We start from the raw sequence: 20,263 nt of genomic DNA on the forward strand, positions 1-20,263 counted from the left end.
GGCTTAAGCTACTTTGTTATTATATTGTTAACAAAAATATATGTTATTATAATAAAGGAAATTGTTGTAGAAACAATATTTACTAAAACCATACAAATTTATTGAAATTTCGAATATTTACTAATATCTATGTCGGTTTTAAAGTATTGATAAAATAAAAAATCAGATGGGGAGAATTAATTACGTAAAAAATTAGATATATCTATAAAATATATTCGAAAATCGAATAACGTTCAAAAACGAATCCTGCAAAGTAAAATCATTAGAAAATTCATGCACAAAATTCATGCATCACTGTCATGCCACATGCATCATGCTACGATAGATAGAAAATTACATTATAATCAAATATATAGCGCTCGGCCGCAAGGGTATACGGTTACCTCGCGCCTTCGAAAAATAAGCGCTTGCGTTATCTCATATTAAATTGTAAACACCGCGGTCGCGCGAGAGGAGATAAAAAACAGCTATACTAATAACAACTATGAGATGTTACTCGGGTAATAAACAATTATAATAAATGATCGCTCTATAATAATATTAATATAATAATATTAATAATATTAATATTACATAATCCAATTGTATATTATATCAATTTAGATTATTCAACTTTACTAATAAAATAACGACGTTGAAAATAAAGTTGAATAATCTAAATTGATATATAATATATAATTGGATTATGTGTAATCTGACAAATTTTCTTTAAATTATAGAATTATTTCATTTTTTTAACAATTTAAACCAACGAGGACAATAATTTCGAAATTTACATTCAATATTGATCATTTCAAAGCGAATTCGAAATTTATTTGTTTTAGGTGGAATAAGGAATTTTTTTTAAGTTTACAAATATAATTAATAAAATATTGTATAATTATATAACATATGAGCAATTTATATAATATATATAATATATTAGAATAATATAATATATACTTGAATAATTTATAGTATATATTGTTGTTACTGAGTAAAAAATATTTTGAACATTTTAATTCGATATATCGATTCGTATATATCGATTGTGTAGTACTATCGATGATTTCGATCTATGACGTCAAAAACCTCTCTGATGACGTATCAAATTTTTCCCTCCATTCTTGTCTCTTGTTCCTTATCCGGTTTCCCTTTCTTTCTACCCCAGCCGTCTATGAAGCAAGCACGTTGTCCAGCTGAAACATAACCTTAAGCAATCGGAAATACGATAATTTGGTAAGTTTGACCGAAAAATATCTTAAATTTTTAATAAAAAGCAAAGTTAAATGTTATTTGAGGTATTTAAAAGTATTTTGCACGCGAAAATAAATATTCCTTTTTGTATGTTCGGCAATCAAAATTTTTTATAAAAGGAGCATGTATTTCATATCTATATTATAATTAAAGATTTTGTATGAAATATATATATTTAAAAAAGGTAAGAATCTTCTCTCGACCGTACTGGCAAATATTATTTATTCAATCACAACGTTTCGACCCTTCTTCGAGTCCTAAAATTGAATTCGATCACGATTTTGACTGGACTACGCCTGTTATTTTGCATAGTGAAAAACACGTAAGAAAAAGAGAAATCGCTGAAATGTTTTTTATTAAGAAAAATAATAACGCTATTAATTTACAAAGGGATACCGACAATCTAAGTGATATCTACGACAAAATAATAAGGGTCGTTTAGTTTCCAATAACTCGTCTAAGAGTCTTGACGTGTTGTCAAACCGACACTATGTTCGTCCTTGACATCTTAAAATTATAATTTTATTTTTATTTTTACAAGTATGTTTCGCTTCTTTTTATCATTTTGTAATATTGTTAGTGAAGTAATTTTGTTTTTTATTGTATTAATCTCTGTCTATGTATATCTAGATCACTTGATAAGGACTCAAAGAAGGGTCGAAACGTTGTGATTGAATAAATAATATTTGCTAGTACGGTCGAGAGAAGATTCTTACCTTTTTTAAATTCTGTCTGGCGATTCTCAAATATCTACGTTCTTATTATATATATTTAATTATATTTTCAGAATTTGAATACGTACCAATCTACGTATTAATTACTAATCCTAGTTTGCATCTCAAATATATACTTTCAAATGAAGACTAAAGTAGATAAGAAAGGAAAGAAACGATCGCTGAGTGAGACTTCTCTTTCTGCAAAGTCAACTCTGAAGCAGGAGAATGTAATTGAATCCAAGAAAAGTCCTAAAAAGGCCAAACTTGCAACTTCTGCACAAAATGGGAACTCTACAACTCAGAATAAAGTGCAAATTCTCAAGAAGATGTACAAACAAAAAGAGAAACAGAAAACGAAACAACAAATTAATATAGGGCAACCATTAATAACAAAGAAAAAGACAGAAATTAAATTACCTATTGCTAAACTCAAGGAAGAATCTGTTAGTAAAAAAATAAAAACTAAGGAAAATAAATTAGAAAATTTGAAGAAGAAGCAAGCAAAGCGTGAAGTACATAAGAAAAGACGAAGGCGTTTTCTAAATGCTGCATCTACGCTTAGTATAGAAGAGATGGAAGCAAAAATAGAAGAAATCAGGAATAGGGAAGTGTTGTCAAAACGAGCAAAAAAAATGTTGTCTGCACTTAACAGAAAGCTTAAATATGAAAAGTCGGCAAATAAATTGGAGAAGGAAAATAGCCAACATGAGGAAAAGAATGAAGCGCAGAATAAGATAAAAGAAAAAAAGAAATATGTCCACCATCAAGTTAAAAACGAATTGGAAATGGACGATCAAGATGACAGTGATGATCAAGATGATAATGAAGATGACAAGGATGAAAATGATGAAGATCACAGCGATAAAGAAGAATCTATAGATAATATTAATGAACAATTTGACGATGAAAGCGAAGAAGATGATGAATCTAAAGATGATGAAGAATCTGAAGATGATAAAGAATTTGAAGATGATGAATCTGAAGATGATGAAGATGATATAGATGAGAAAGCAAATATTTTAAAAGGAAAAAAGGAGGAAGTAAAAGAAAGAAAGAAACCAGTTTTAGAACATCAGAAGAAAAACGAAAACATCCTTTTTGTGGGCAATTTACCATCCGAGTAAGAGCATATATTCTTATTTTCTAGAATAAATTTGTAAAATTAATGTAAGTACAGGCCAACTCAAGAGCATAAATTATTAAGGTGTTAATGAATATTTATTTATTTTCTAACATATTTTTGTTTAATTTTTTTCATAAATCCAAATGATTATTTATAGCTGGTCACCCCATGAGCTCGAACAACATTTCTTGACCAAGGTTAATAAAGTAGCTTTTATTCGGAGGCCAACTAAAGGACATGTAAAAAAATTTGCATTTGTGTGTTTGACAAATAGTACAGATTTGGAGGTAAAAAAAAGCAATTTATTATAATTTATTGATATAATTTATTGATATAATTTATTGATATAATTTATTGAACGTTCTTATATCTTTCTACTTTTGTACTTTTAACAGAAAGGACTCTCACTGAATCAATCACTCTTCAAGAAAGAACAGATCAAGGTAGAAGTCTTAAAACCTAATGATAAAAAGATGAATAAGGTCAAAAATTTTGCAATTGCCAAGAAGAACCCGCAAGCGCTTAAAAAAGCAAAAAAAATTAATTTAAGTCAGATCCAGCAAAAAAAGAAATCAATAAAGAAGGAGAAATAATACTATAGATCAAAAAGCTTAATAATAACAGTTCTATAAAATAAATATAATAAAAATAATTAACAAAGCGATTATATTTGCAAGATTATCATTTAAAAATTTAGTCTTATGAATGAGATATTTTAAAACACAGAATTTTTATATTAATGATAAAAAGGATTGTTTTTTTCTTCACGTAACAAATAATTTTCTATAATTATTTGTCATTATTTTAAATATATAATCTGTTATATACAGGGTGTCCGGTAACTAACGGACTAATGATTAAGGGCGGATTCTCTGGCCAATTTGGAGACGATTTTTTCTTAGCAAAAATGTTGAGAAGTCAATAATTTTCGAGTTATAAGCGATTGAAAAAAATAGGTTTTTTGAAAACTAAACGTTTTGGAGTTAAAAGTCTAACATAATTACATTCTTCAGTTAATTTCAGGTAGAGTTTATTATAATAAAATTTTAATTTGAGGCTTAGTTATAAAGATACTGACTAGTTATAAAGATAATTACAAATATTGGAAAGTTGTAAAAAATGATGACCTTTTTCGACATTTTCGCTGAGGAAAAATCGTTCCCAAATTGACCAAAGAATCCATTTGTAATCGTTGATCCATTAGTTACCAGATACCCTGTATATTAACAATTATTTTATATACAGGGTCAGAGTTGGCAAAATATCAATTAAATTTTTTAAAATTGAACAAATGATATGAACAGATTTAATTAAAATATTTTGAATTGACGATTTTTTTTAGAAAGATTAATCGGAGAGCGATCGATTAAACTATTAATACAAGCTAATTTAATTGAAAGTTTTTCAATTAAACGATTAATATGAGTTAATTTTAATAGAACTACTTTAATGGACGATTGAAAAAAACATTCAATCGAAGACAATTCAATTGACAATTGATTTGAGCAGTTAAAAAGTTTTTGAGTGATTTGAACAATTAAAAAGTATATAATTGACGATTAAATATAGCAAATCCATTAATTGACGTAAGAAAATCGATATAATTTCTCTATTTCCATTAATTAACTATGTGTAACGATTAATAAAATTTAAATAAATTTAATCGAAGATGTTTGATGATATTATAACATGATTGAATTTAAATAAATTCTGTACGGATATATGTGCGTATAAGCGTAAATATCTTGTTAAACGGAACTTTTCCGGGCTTTGTTTAATAACAAATAAAGATTTTTCTGTGAGAAATAATCTAAGTTTATGCAACCCTACTTGTATTTTTTGATATGTATATTGTATATGTATTTGTATATGTATATGTATATTGTATATGTATATTGTATATGTATATTGTGTGTGTCTATATATATATATATATATATATATATATATATATAGACACACACAATATACATATACAATATACATACATATATATATATATATATATATATATATAGACACACACTAATATATACACCTATATATTGAAAGAATTTTGTTGCGTCAAAATTTCTTTTTCTCTATTATTTGAATTCATTATAAAGTACTTGTAAATATATCACTTATCAGAACATAAATGTATAATTTAAATATTGCATTGCATCTTTAATTTGTAAACATGATCTTACGTATGTATGTGTAGAACAAACGAGCGCGTATATTGAATAAACATTCGCATTAATCGCATTCAGTATGGACATTTTTGACATTTAATTTAATTGTAAAAACATCTGTTCATAAATAGAACTAATTCTCATTTATAGCTTCGCATTATTCTAGTTTTGCGATATCAGTAATGCATAATTCTGCATAAAGAATTCCATTGGCAGAATTTTATTCTGCAAATAACTTAAAAACAGAAGTAGCAATGCATATAGCAATATATTCGAGGTTGCCATTTTATAAGTTAAATTGAATATTTTTTATTAAATATTTAATGTAAAAATGGCAGTTTCGGTTAAGTTAGATACAAATGAGTCTCTTAAAAATGAAGATATATCATCTAAATTCGTAGAGGTATTTGTACATTTTTTTGGATATATTTGGTTATAATATCAGCGATTAACACGCGAAAGTTTCATATGTAATGGACTATTAAACAAATATATTATTTTATTTTCCTTATTACTCGTATTCTACAGTTTGCTTCTTTTATATATGGGCTACTTTTATATAGGGACAGTTTCCCGAACGTATCATATTCCCAGAGGAATTAAATAAATTTTTGCAAGATCGCATTCATGTAAGTATAATAATAATCTGATGTATATGTAAATCTAAAAGTAAAAAAAAAAAAAATACTGATTGTGTAAAATAAAAATATGTATCTGCTCTATAATCTATTTATATCTCTTTATTCCTTATTACAATCTCCGTATTATATATTCCGAAGTTATATTACTAAGAAAAATAAAAAGAGCGAAAATAATTTTTTGAACAAAAAATGTAAATCTCTCATCTATAAATATTTTATTTTTATATTTTTACACAATGTGTTACAAATATTTTTATAATAATGTTTATTTCATTTTTATTCTGTAATTTATTAATTAATTCAATATCGCGTTCAAACAATAATTGTATGACAGGATTTAACAGCGGAGAATGAATGTTTGCGACGAGCGTTTGAGCAAGCAGAGGAGAAGTTGCGTAAACTGTCACAAGAAAAATTGAATTGGCAAAATGCAATAGGAAAGTCGTCTGAACCGGCTAAGACAAAGTTAATGGAACTTGGCAAGAAATATAGAAATCAAATCGCCGAAATGGAAACTCTAAAAACGAAGTGCAAGAATTTAGAAGCCACTCTGCTTATCAAAGATGACGAGCTGGAGCGCCAAAGAGCGGAATTGCAACAGATTCTCAAATCTGAAACGTACAAGAATTTCGGTAATAGTGAGTTCGTATTTTCTTCCCATTTGCAAGCAATATAGCTAAATTGCAATTTCGAATTAAATAAATTTGAGTTATACTAATAAAAAACTTTTTGAAAAAGTAGATATTAATTTCTCGACTATATATTTGTATAAATAATTTTTAACTGACTATTCCGTGATTGTTTTACACATTTTATGATTGTAATATCAAAAAAGATGGAAATCAGAATAACACAAGGGAAAAAGATTCAAAGAATAATTTATCAAGCAAAGATGATGAACGAATTAAATGTTTGAAAAACAAGCTGCAGCGAGTTCAAACAAAACTTTGTGAATCTAGAAATACATGCGCTATTCTTCGACAAGAGATTAATAAAGCACAAAAGGTATTATATATTGTGTTCTCTATAAGCTTAATTAATGTCAAATAAATAACTAATTTTTAGATAGAAAAAGTCAAATGTCAGTGTTTTCAATTACTTTTGATAAAAAATGATAAAGATTTTAGGACCTTTGTAACTTTCGCAAATATTTATATAAAAATGCAAGGCATGTTATATTTATTTTTTATCACGTGATTGAAGATTCTAAATTTCTCTATATGGAATTATCACTAAGAATACAAGTCTCAGTTGTTGTACAGCGAAGTGGGTGAAAATATTAATATCAACACGCTTTCGAGTATACCGGGTAATTGGCGTGGGCGAGCCGAGCAAATTCGAAATTTGCAACAGAAAGTGGCAGAACTGCAGATCAAATTGTCTGAACACGAGAAATCGCAGAAAGAATCTTCTGGTAGGGGAAAAAATGTATAAAGTCTTATTCATGTATATTTAAATGGACTCTTCACGATTATAATTAGTTTTATTTATAAATTATTTTATATATTATTATATTATTGTTCCAATTTTATATATTTGTTTCAACTTGTTCACATATATATAAATTTATAATTTAAGTTCATAATTTGATATAACTTTATAATTATTTATTAAATTACATTATTTATATAATTGCACAATTTGTATAAATTGAGACTCTTATAGTTGTGAATATTTATTTATTTTCTTACAATATTAAATCATTTATTTAGTTATCCTAGATCGACAAAATATAGCAAATCTCCGAATTGTTGAAAAGGAAAGACGACAACAGATCGAAAATACAGCGAAGGAATTGAGACAAGCAGAAGTAGCATTGGAGACTTCGAAAAGGAAGCTCGATGCTTCCAAAGCGAGAATAAAAGTATTGGAACACGAATTAAATATCGCGAAGGGGAACATTGCGATGCTGAATGAAAAAAGATCTCATGATGATCGTCTGATCGACGCGCTTAATGTTAGTGATAGAAGATATTTAATCTAAATAATAAAGAATCAATTGCAAACCAGTGTCTACTTAGTACTATGAAAAAATTGCAGTACATAGTAGATTGCAAAATTTTTTTAATGCATGCAAATGATATGATACGTTATCAGGAACGATTGAAAATTGTCGAGGCAAGATATCAAGAGCGCGAAATGGAAGTGCAGAATAAGGAACATAAGATCGAACGTGAGAATGCAAATATAAAAAATGAGCTTCGAGCAATGCAATTACACGTCGATCAGTTGTGCAGAAGATTGGAGGAACGCGAGATCGAGATCGACAAGTTGAAGTTAGTACAAATTAGAGATATTATATATAAATAAATGTATAAAAAAATATATACAGAGTGTATTCAAATAAGTGCGAAAAATTTTAGGATGATTTTTTGTTAAAATTTAAGGGGGGTATCTTATATAAATATATAGTCTTATATCCCTCCCTGAAGAGTTGCACTTTTCTAATTTCTAACTTCTAAAACAAATTAAAGAAATAAAACCGATAAATATCCACCAAGTTTAATTTCTTTAATTTGTCTAAAATTTGAGAAAAAAATAAAAACTTAATTTTTACTTTCCTCTTTAGAAAAGTGTAACTCCTCAGGGATATAAGAGTATCCTTTAATTTTCGACAAATAATCATTGAAAATTTTTCACACTTATTTAGATACACCCTGTATATAATATATAAATATATATTATATATAATATACAATATACAATATATTATTTATTAGATATAATATAGTATGCAATGTGTAAACTAATTTACAAGAAAAATAATTCTGATCGTCAAGAATCGATTTAATGAATAAGTGGCTGAGACAACCATTCTTTTTTCTACTTATAATTAGAAAATTTAATTTCTGTGATTTCTCGTGTCCACACATACAATCAGATTTGTAGTTACATCGGTTCAATAAATAAATAATCTACACCTTTGTTTCTTAATTTTAGAAATGGCATCATATCGAATGAATCTCTGAAGTGTCAAACCCCGTTTCGTTCAGATCTCCGGTTAAAAGAGGAGCACCAGATTAGTCCACTCACTAGTTCGCGAAATTTAGGCGAAGCAAATGAATATGTAACCTTGGCTCTAGCTGCCGAAGCCGAACGGGTGAGACTATTAGAACTGGTAACCGTGCTCAATCAACGCTTGGATAAGGAAAGAAACGAAGCAAATTCATTTATAGTAAGTTATGAAATTCATATTAAGTTTGTTAGAAAATTCTAGGATAATTCATTCGACGTTCAAAATCTATATGAAGAAGATTTATTAAATTTTTCTAATTAATATATTAAAATGTTTATTCAATAAAAAATGCAACAAGTTAATTTATATTTTAATTTTATGAAAAATTCTTTGATTACTTAATTATATATATATACCATATATATATAGATATATATAATTGTTAAATCGAAATAATAAAGAAATTCAAATTGTATTTAAAATTGTGTATAACATTTTTTGCAGATTTTTATGGAATTTTGTAAAATTTGATTATTTATTTAAAGGAACTGCTGCATAAGGAAAAAAGTAAATGTGCGAAATTAGAGTCAAAATTGCGGAATTTGGAAAAAGAAAGAGTGGGTCTTGTTAAAGTGGATTCCGGATATCGAGCAAAATCTTATACAAAATCCATGTTGAGTTTAAGATCCGAAGAAGAAACTATCAATTCCGAAGAAGTTTGTTTCAAGTAAGTTATTTGCTATGATAAAAAAAATGTATCCTTTCTTTATAATTTAAATAATTTTAATGAAAAAATAATATATATTAGGTATTTTTTATCTATATCGTTTCCTATCTTTTTTATGTTTGAATCTTTATTTAGAATCGAATTATTAGAAGAGGAGTGTCTCGCCCTGAAGGCCAGATTAGATACTATACAACAGGACAAAGTCTCAGATCTCGCCATGTACAAACAAATGCTGGATCAAGCTCGAAAAACGTTCAAAGATGCATGCAGGTGAATCTTTAAATCAGTCCAAATTTAAATTTTCGCAAATACACACAAGCCAAATTTGAATTACGTTTAGTAACCGTACATGTGTGTAAATATGCATGTATGCTTTGCAAAGGACAATTAGCTAATCTCACGATGCCACTTTCCAATATGGCCTTCTAGAAATAGACTCGTGTAAGAAGTGCAGACGAGACCAAACATCTATTTTTAGGTTTTCATCTATTGCTTCTGTGAAATGTATAGCGCGTAAAAATCTGTCATAATTTTTTTCTTTCTGTCTAATCAATAATTGTTAAAAACTACCATTATTTTTTAAAGTAATGCATCAAAAAATTATTAGTTTGTTTAATATCAATTGCATAATTATCCCTAGCAATCACGATATTGTTAAGCAAATGTTCCATATTAATATATTATTTTCTCAACATTTATATACTTTTTTTCTTCCCGGCCTCTCATTTTCCTATATTTTTAATCAAAGTAGTGTAAGACTAATTTAACTTCGGCCTGACTAATTCTTTTCTGTTATTTTCTTATAATAGAAAATCATAAATATTTTTTTTAGGAACAAACCATTGATCGCGGGTGGAAGTCGTTCTACTGTAACAATTTAAAAAAGAAAAAAAGAAGAAAAGACGAAGCGATATTCGAAAAATAAATTTCAGGCTTTAATCTCAAGTTATTTTTTTTCAGGGGGAAAATAACTGTGTTACAAATAAAATAAAACATTCGTACACATATATAGTACACGCAACAGTCGTCTGCGATCGGAATAGATGAAGTAGCAACAAAGCCGCGGCTCGCGGTGATGTAACTAGGACACGAGATAAGGTGCAACGCTTCCACGTAAACCCGCGTGACATCGTCGGAACAAAACTCACAGTTTCGTTTCTACCTCGCGTCGTTCCTCTCCGGTCCCTCTTAACATCGCTCTGATGTTTACCTCGGTCAATTCGTTTATTCTCGCCATTGATATCGCGACGCGGCCGTAAATTCATCCCGCTTTTCCTTACTCAAGAGTAGAACGCGAGACGATTCCCAATCTCACGCTCGAATCTAGTCGGGAGTTTGAAAGTTTTTGGCGACAATGCGTTCCCAAGAGCATGCAAATGGGATTTTACATCGCGCTGCGATATAGATAGCAAAATGAAAAAATTCCATACACATATTATTATATATGCCTACATTTTTATATAAGATGCTTAGTAAAGTGTAACTTCGTATCCTGATATATACTTATTCTACGTATCTACAAAATAAATAAAATTTTTGATTTAAATAGTTGTTTGTAATAGAACAAGAGTAATTCACTTTGTATGTCTACATTTTAATTTTTAGGTGTGTTCATCAAATATGTAGTTTATCATATATTTTAGACTTGTATAACATGTCTCAAATATTGAATCGTTTATCGAATCATACTAAGTTTCTGATGTCCTATTTAGAGTTGTATAGTTAACTTACCTACATTTCTTTTACATTAGAAGAAAAAGAGAGAATTCTCTGTCCATTTTACATAACCGTTTCATCAATAGCAATACTCGTTTGCAAAGTGTATTCTACTATTTTGATCAATCGCCAAGTTCCATCATCGTCTTCAATAATTCTTGTGCAAGACGATTAATATTCGAAAGTGTAGATATTTGATTTTCTCATTATGATCAATTTTTACAACGCGTTTAAATTTTCAAATATTTATCATATACACATATCTTTCACATTTTTTATATCTCTTACATTTTTGAATAATAAAAAGCGAAAGCTCTGCATTTATTGTTGTTGATTTACCATAAACGATTTTAAATAAATATTAAATGCTAATAGACGTCTAATTCATGACTTTTAATCTTTGAATGACTCGAGATCAAACACACGATTTCCTCTCTCGTTTGATCATAAAGTATTAAAAACTATATAGAAATTAAAAATTTATTAAAAAAATAGACAATTAAAATATGAGAAAAATAGATGTTTAAGCGCATTTCGAAATGTCAAACGTGAACCGAGTGTCACCGAAGCGATTCCAAATGCCAGAATGTATACCGGCGAATTACGGGTGGCGCTTCACGAGAATTTTTCGTCACCGTCATCGTCGTCGTTGAGCGAGCTGGGCGTGTTTCCGACTGGTGCTTAAGCTCATCGCCGACAGGTGTGGACTTTACAGGTGTTGGAACTCCTGGCTGATAAGAAACGCGCCCGTGACGTCAGATCGGCGCGGGTAGAGTATATGAGTCGACGCCGTGGGATGTCCACGTCACTCGTTCTTGAACCTCCTCCGTCCGTTCATTCCGCCAAGTCGTTTGCCGTGAATTTTTTTTTCGCCATATCGCCGGCTGCGATCAACACCCTGGTACCGCGCCGATCATCATCATCATCTGGAGGTCCAGGCCGGAAACTCCGTCGCAACGCGACGATTAATTCCGCGACTCCGTCAGATTTGTACAGGTAAGCTAGATGAATTGGTCGGTGGTTCGTCATCGGGATCGGCTCAGAAATCGGATATCGAAACGGATGGCGCCAACGACCTAATCGTATCCCATCGAAACCAATGGACCAACAAGTGTAAATATATTTTAAAGTCCATTTTCTATTCACACTTATTTTTTATATATCTATCTATTATAAATCTTAGATTTTCATGTTATTCGAAAAGTGTGAGAATTGAATTGTGAAAGATGAGGATAAATATTAAAAGGTACACATTGATATGATAAGATTGGTCGATTTCTACATAAAGTGTCTCATGAGTTCACGAAACTGATGCTCTTTTTCTCTGAGAATACATTTTCTCACTTACTCATATGTTCGTCTTTTCATATGCAAATTTCAATGGAACAATCGTGCATTCGGGGCAATACGAAACGTACGCTCCATTTTCATTATGTAACACGCGAGGTCGTTACTAAACTCATCGGCCTATGGAGATGATAATTTCACGATATGCGCATGTCAACCCTAACGATGCCGAAATATTTTTTACCGGAACCGGTTAATTGCGACTGATTAAATATTCAAAAGTATAAGTGAAAAAAGAAATAGCTCGAAAAGAGTATACAAGTAAAAAAAGAAATAATTTTACATCAATTTTTTCGATTTCTCTTATCATGATTGTACGTATTAAACTGAAAAATTATACTTGATCGATCGGATTATTAATTTCTCATTTCGTAAATTGACAACAAATGGGAAACTTGCTAAGATAAACTTTAAAATAACTTTAAATTATAATGTTAAAAAAATTAATTCTAATTTTACACATTTGCTTAAAATGCCTTTATCTTCTATATTAGATTTGAAGTAGATATTGTTTTCTCTTTCTCTCTCTTTCTGCAATATTGCCAGACATGATGACATTTGCCAATAATAGGGCGAACGTTAATTAACAAATAATTAATAATTAAATCTACAGTCAATAACAATTTGCTCAATTATCGATATACTATTTATAAAATCAGAATTTAGATCAAATATTTATATGTTGCTGCTTAAATATTACAAATTAAATTATATGTTAACAACTGTATCTATCGCTCGTTTAAAGTTTATTAAAATAAATTGAAAAATTTTTGTGTTATCTAATTAAAACTTAAAATTATTTATAACATGAAAACAGAAAAAAATATGCCAAATATAAAAATTGTAGAGAATAAATTATAAAAAATTATGGACAATAATATTATTTAGTACTAAATATAATATAAAATATATATAGTGTAAATAAAATAATATTTTAATGCTTTAATGTAAATACAAGTATTATACGTTTACTATTTAGCTATATAATAGGTAATATTATTTTATGTTTCTGTAACAAAAATGTTTCTTTATAGTTATATTAAAATATGTGCCACTTGCAGTTATTAAATTATACTTCATTCTTCTTATTTCTTATTTTTTATAAAGGATTACATATATTTATATATTAAAAAAAATAATTAACGTATTAAAACAATAGAATAATAAAATATTTTCATTTAAAATATTTTGATATATATTTAAAAAACAAGAATATTTGTTTTCTCTTGTTTGCAGTTTATGACAAATTATTACAAATTAACGACTCGTTAATGTTCAGTGAAGGCGATGTCAAAATGATTGATAATGAATATAAAATGAGCGATAAATATATACTTTGATACCTTCCATTAAGGTATCAAAACTATTAGGTAATCGATCAGAATAATTTAGACGTAAATTTTTAAAAATCCTGACTTTTGACGCAAATTTTATTATAAAAAAAACTTTGCTATATAAGCATTTTGCGTAAAAAAATAATTACGTATAATATTTATAGTTTTATAAAATGGAAAAAATTGGATCTATCTTTTAACATTTTATATAAAGTTAAACAGACAATATCTTCATCATTTAAAAAATATTTTTATCAATTTATTGTATACAATATAATTTTTTCTTTCTTTAATATTCGCAATTTTTGTGATAATAAAATATTATCAATTAAATTTTAGAATAATTAAATTGGAATAGACATAATTAAATTTTTTGCAAAATGCGATTTTTCATATTATGCGTTTTTATTCAAAATAAGAAATAGAAAATAAAAAAATTTTATAAATTATATATATTAATAATTTTTTTACATATTTTTAAATTTTTTTATAAAATATGGAAAATAAATTTATTGCTCGTTTCTATTATATTATTTCCAGAGATATTATTGATAAGTTTAAATATAAATTATTTCTTTAAGTATAACAATCCTTATACATGTACAGAGTAAAATATTTAAAGCATAAAGCATAAAGCACATAAAACATAAATTATAATTTTTAAAGTTTAATTTCTTATAAATATATGATGATCGCAACAACATGATAATAAAGTCGATTCTTGATATTAATATTTTCTTATTACATTAGTTTTTATAATATATATATAAATCAGGAAATAAAATTATAATTAATTATTAGAATATTAATCATTATTCATATCAATAATATATATTCTTGAATAACATGATAATATAAACAGAAACAGGCAATAGCTATTTTTTCATATGTTATGAAAAAACTTGTCAAATTTTATTATTATTTTTAAATATAATTTTAACTTTATATTTTATCAATATTTTAAAATATTACATATATATTCCATAGAAAAATTATTATGTGTATATTAAAAAGTTGGTTATTAAGCATAAAACATAACACACAGACATTAAATAATATTAATTAAAATATTAAAAATCTCGTATATTTTTAAAAATTAAAATTTAATTAAATATGTTTTCTAATCTATATCTTTTTGTAATACTATATTTTACATATAGTTTTTTCCTAATTTGATAGCTACATCAAAACTAGTTTTTTAATTGCTATCGACATCAAATGACAATTATAGCTAACAAAAGTTTAATCACGAATGACGACGCAAAATAATAGAATGTTTACCAAAAGAAATTTGTAAAAATATAGAAGAAATTTTATAAAAATTCTCTCTCTCTCTCTGAAGGACATTTAATTATTTTAATAAATATTCTAATTAAGTTGTACTTATTAAATACTGATATAATTAAAGCTATTATTTTTTCAATAATGTATATCTATCAATATTTGTATATATACTTAATTAATAATGTAATATTTATAAACTTTTATATTTTTTGTATAAATTGTAAAGCAAATGCTTTTATCGTAAATAGAACAAGTGCGACGTAATTCGCATTATCGAGCTGTTTTATTTTATTTCTTTTATCTCGTAGTGGGACAGTTTTACGGCAGTCTTAGCGAGTCTTCTCGAAAATAATTCGTCAGTGAAGATAAGATTTCGTTGTGAACGCTCGTGCGAGCTTGATTTGCATAGAATATTACATCATCAAATTAAAAATTTCAATCTGTAATCGTCTCATATCAATTATTTATCAAATCGCCTCAACAATATCACGTCAAGATAGTAATGCGTCTAATAAACTCGTTCATTTAATAAAGGTGATTCGATTCAATTACGCTCGTTTATTAATTAACATCCAGAAATCGCACTCATAAGATCCCGAAGTTTATACGGTATTGTTATTTTCTTAAAAATAAAGAAAGAAAAAAAATGTTGCGGCACGATCTCGTGCTCCATAATAGAAAAATGTTGTCTGTCGTAAGCGACGAGAGGAAAAAATATGTCGACTGCGAATGGACTAAAAATCGATTACGTAATGCAAACGTGTAAACTACCGGAGAGGACGTGCAGCCACTTGTAAATTAACACGGTTGTAATTAATGCAGGCTGTTGGCAATTACGACCGCAAAATATGTATGTGAGCGAAAACGCTACGTGAGCGAAATTTATTAAAATTTACTACTTGGGAATTATATCGCCGAGGTTACCGAGGATTTTCGGTAATAACGAACCGAGTCACTTCGTTATCACCTTATCACATCGCTCGCTGATAAGGTGCAATCGCAGCTCTCAAAGACGATCCCTCGTAGGTTTTCATCGCGCGTTTATCAAGTAATAGAAAACACGGGCTAACGTTCTGAACGTTATAGTAATAGTTTATTAATTAATCTCGATAATTTCAGTGTAAAGGAATTGTTTTTTATACGAGGAATATAATATCTTAAATTTAAAAAGATAATGTTCTTATATAGCCATGTATTTTTTTATTTAGGAATTTTTTAATGCTTTATATATAAGAGAGAGAATTGCATCCATATTTAAAATTAGTCACATTCAACTCGGCTTTCTATACTTATAAAAAAAGATTATATTTAAATTTGCTCCTAAAATTCTTATTTTGTATAGAATAGTAAAATCTGATAGTTTATAAAATAATCGTAGATTAATAAACTAATTAAGAAATTTCGTTATCAGAGAGCATTTTATTGACACCCCAGTCTAACTCTTTTATTATATGTAAATAAATAATTGTACTATACAAATTATCTCTACTAAAAAACATAAACAAAAATTAATAACAATCGTATTCTAACTGTATATTTGCGTTAATCTAAAATGAACAAAATGCGTTTGAAAATGTTCTAAAGTTCCCCTCAAATTCCAGTATACCTTTTATTCTGCAATTGTCGAATCAACGACTGTTTAAGCAGTTGCTTGTAACTGCGGTGGAAATGTCATCTGAGTAAATAGAACGCAGAATGATTTTGCTCCATCGGGAACGTTGTCGCCGCGTTCGTTTATGTCGTACAGGTTTGTACATGGATTAGTTGAAACACGTTAATTACGGATGACGTGAAGCTGGCACGTCTTCGGAATCTTACGAGCATCGAATACTAACATCTTGCAATTTTATTGTCTAGCAAAAGTTAAAAGTATAAAAAACAATAAAGATTATCTTTTATTCGTAGAGAAAGATGGATTATATAATATATTATCGCTATTAAAATATAAATTATTCAATTTGAAATTCAATCTATATAAAATTTAAATCTTTTAATAACAGAATCGTGGAATTATTAATTATTACGAGATGGAGAAACCGAAACGATATAAAAAATGATAGATCCACGTAATTGCTACAAAAAATTCAATATCTTTTATATTAAATTTTGATGTACCAATAAAGAAATCTTATGAAAAAGACATATATTTTTAATTCGACGATTAATTTTAGGGGGCACCGAACTGTTTGCAATTTCTCGTGCTCGCGGCATTGTTGGTTGGCCAAAAGGATGTGTTAACAAGTCGTGGCACGAGCTGGTAGCAAAGCGGTTATGTTTGCGGTGCAATCAGATGGCGGCGTTAAAGAGAAAAAGGTTCCTCGCACCTTCCTGATAACAAGTCATGCCGCTAAAAGCAGCAACACTTTTGCGCGAGGGACTTACCTTCTTCCTTGAGTCGAGATTGCGGACCAGTTATACTGGTAGCAGGTCGTCGCTAATATTGGTTGGTGTATTACAAATGAGGCAGAGAGATGATGAGCTCTGCAAATGAAAGAGTGGCAGCCACTTGCGTGGCGAGGTATATTGCAGCAGATATGTACGTATCTCATTGAATTTTAACAAAATTAGAATAAGATTGAATTACAGTACGCGAAATTGTAATACAAAATTTGGAGCAATATGAGAAATTATAATTATAATTAGTAATTAAAAACAAAGTATATACGAAAGTATTTTGGTAGATTAAAAGATTAGGAAAAAAGCTGAGAGAAAGAGATCTGAGAGGTCAAAGTCGAGGGTTGAAAATTGAGAGATGGAAATCAAATACCTCTTATAAAAACAAAATTCTCTCTAAATATTTTATATTTGAGGACAATTCTCAAGAGTTTTGTACTTGAAAAACGATTTTTGAAAAGTGTAAAATGTCATGAAAAATATACGTTAAATATTATATAATTATTATATTGCATATATAATACCGACAAATTTTTATTTTTAATTCTTGTCAATTTTGTTCAAAAGTTATTGATATTATAAAATAAATATAAATAGTTCAGAAAAATAAAATTGGGAATCTAATAATCCTTTTTGATATTAGTAGGTTAAAACTTTGCTGACGAAGTTACTCAGAGTTCTCGTCTTACGATACTGCGTCTACGCGGTATTGTGTATAATGACTCGCATGATAACAGTTATCGCGCAAAATTTATTGAACCTAGTAAATAGACTTTTTTTTCTTCGAAGAAGTTTCTTCGCATACATTACATAAGAAGCAATATTTTGAGAGTACAACTCTGTCTAAAAGGATTATAAAATATATAATTATTTAAACATATTTAAAGAACAAGGTTCTTTAAATATACTCTCGTTCTCTTTCTCTCTATTTAATATTTGTTAATTATATATGTTATAACTTTGTTATGCTATCATGGAAATATTAATAAAATGGAAGAAAATTTAAAACTGAGGGATGAAGCGCTCGCTATGAAGAGAGCTATCCATCGACAGTATGGTAATGATAGACACTGTCATGGAGTTGCTCTCTTTGTGGACGCCGCTTGATTCAACGTTTCAACGAATTTATGCATTCTTGTGAACATAATCCATGAAGAAGAAGATGCATTTTAGTATATTTTATATATATATTTATATATATTTATTTATCTTGATTCTAATAACTTTTGCATGCATCTATATAGAGAAAGACTGTTGCATATATGTTTGCAGTATGTTATGTTATATATTAAAAGTGTTTCCAACATGCAAAATATAAAAAAATTCCATAATTTATTTCTTATTTCTGAATTTAATATGTATATATTAAAGAATTAACATAAAAAATATTTTATATTCTTTCATATAAATGCTTGAAATTTTTCTTTGTTTTGTATTAAACATTTTACCGTATAATCTGTGATTTATATTATAGATTCTATAAGAGAATTTTTAAATTAAAATAATATATTACATACATACATATACAGTGACGATATATACGATCGTGCTAAAGTTATAAATTGAATACAATTATTTTAATAATTTTGCGAGCTGTATGTATTTTTTAACTATTATAATCGCTACTTTGACAGATTTAATTAATTATTATCAGTCGTTTTATGTAAAAATTGTGTCTATTAAAACTGATCCCCGATCACTTCACGGTGGTACAGCGAAAATTGCGTGACACTCCATAAAGGATTAATGCTAGCACATGTACTTTATTACCCTGCTGTGATTCAATAGTGTCGTATACTGTGCTCGAGCTTGATCGTTATTAGTTATACGAATAGTCTATCGAAGTGTCAAACGCTCGATCGATAGTTATAACATCCCTGTAGATATAACTACGCGGAACAGTGAACTCTGAGGGACGACGACCTTATTGTTCATAAAAACAGGGCAACTATTGGCACTAGAATCATAAAACAGCTCATGTTTTGTCACACACAAATTTACGAGAAATAACATTTTGTGTGCTGTATTCTAATATCAATGGTTGAATGAATTTGAAAGACTAAATAAACTAAAATATTTTATCTTAAAGATTACACTTCCTTTTTTTAAATTTTATTTTATCCAAAATTTAATACTTAAAAAAATTTCAGCATTAAATCTTCAGTATTAATTCTTCTTGTTCATATTGCAGATAGAAAAAATATCAAAATATAAATAAAAAATTATACGTACAATATATCTGTATCTAAAAAATTAATAAAGTTTCAGTATCAAGTTTTTTAGTATCAATTATAATTAAACATTTTCAAAATATAACTGAAAATATTTTGTATTATAAAAATATTGTGACTCGACTAAGTAATTTTTTGGCTGTTCTTACTCTTTGTTAATTATAGAATTGCTATTGTATCTGTTTCGCCATCTGTATATATCAACAGAAAATGCAAAGAAAATATCTAATAATATAAATTTGTAATCTTTCAAGGAATCATACTATTTTAAATACCCTAAACTTAACACATAATATTTTCAATATATGCAGGAATTATTAATATTTTATATTATCAAAATGTTGCTGGTAAATTAGAATACTGTAATTTTGTATGGATATTATA

The 20,263-nt window shown here is 27.9% G+C and overlaps 2 protein-coding genes and 1 pseudogene across 2 annotated transcripts; all 3 read left to right on the forward strand.

The window, feature by feature from the left end:
* The first annotated feature begins 1,118 nt into the window (after nucleotides 1-1,118).
* On the forward strand, nucleotides 1,119-4,884 carry LOC114944692 (uncharacterized). Its single transcript, XM_029320729.2, has 4 exons — nucleotides 1,119-1,218; nucleotides 2,024-3,072; nucleotides 3,233-3,362; nucleotides 3,471-4,884. The coding sequence occupies exons 2-4, from the start codon at nucleotides 2,093-2,095 to the stop codon at nucleotides 3,666-3,668; spliced, it is 1,308 nt and encodes a 435-aa protein (XP_029176562.1). The 5' UTR covers nucleotides 1,119-1,218; nucleotides 2,024-2,092; the 3' UTR covers nucleotides 3,669-4,884.
* Nucleotides 4,885-6,281: 1,397 nt separating this feature from the next.
* Nucleotides 6,282-11,062, forward strand: LOC114944680 (coiled-coil domain-containing protein 13). The gene is given in 9 exon segments (XM_085485983.1): nucleotides 6,282-6,527; nucleotides 6,722-6,895; nucleotides 7,142-7,304; nucleotides 7,612-7,847; nucleotides 7,988-8,265; nucleotides 8,825-9,065; nucleotides 9,392-9,573; nucleotides 9,709-9,843; nucleotides 10,406-11,062. Coding segments are annotated over 9 exon segments (1,626 nt in total). The 5' UTR covers nucleotides 6,282-6,359; the 3' UTR covers nucleotides 10,455-11,062.
* Nucleotides 11,063-11,875: 813 nt separating this feature from the next.
* On the forward strand, nucleotides 11,876-18,682 carry LOC146721875 (uncharacterized; annotated as a pseudogene).
* The last annotated feature ends 1,581 nt before the right edge of the window (nucleotides 18,683-20,263 follow it).

This window comes from Nylanderia fulva, unplaced genomic scaffold, assembly GCF_048542155.1.
Source record: "Nylanderia fulva isolate GAGA-0341 unplaced genomic scaffold, ASM4854215v1 Scaffold4, whole genome shotgun sequence".
NCBI classification, from domain to species: domain Eukaryota; kingdom Metazoa; phylum Arthropoda; class Insecta; order Hymenoptera; family Formicidae; genus Nylanderia; species Nylanderia fulva.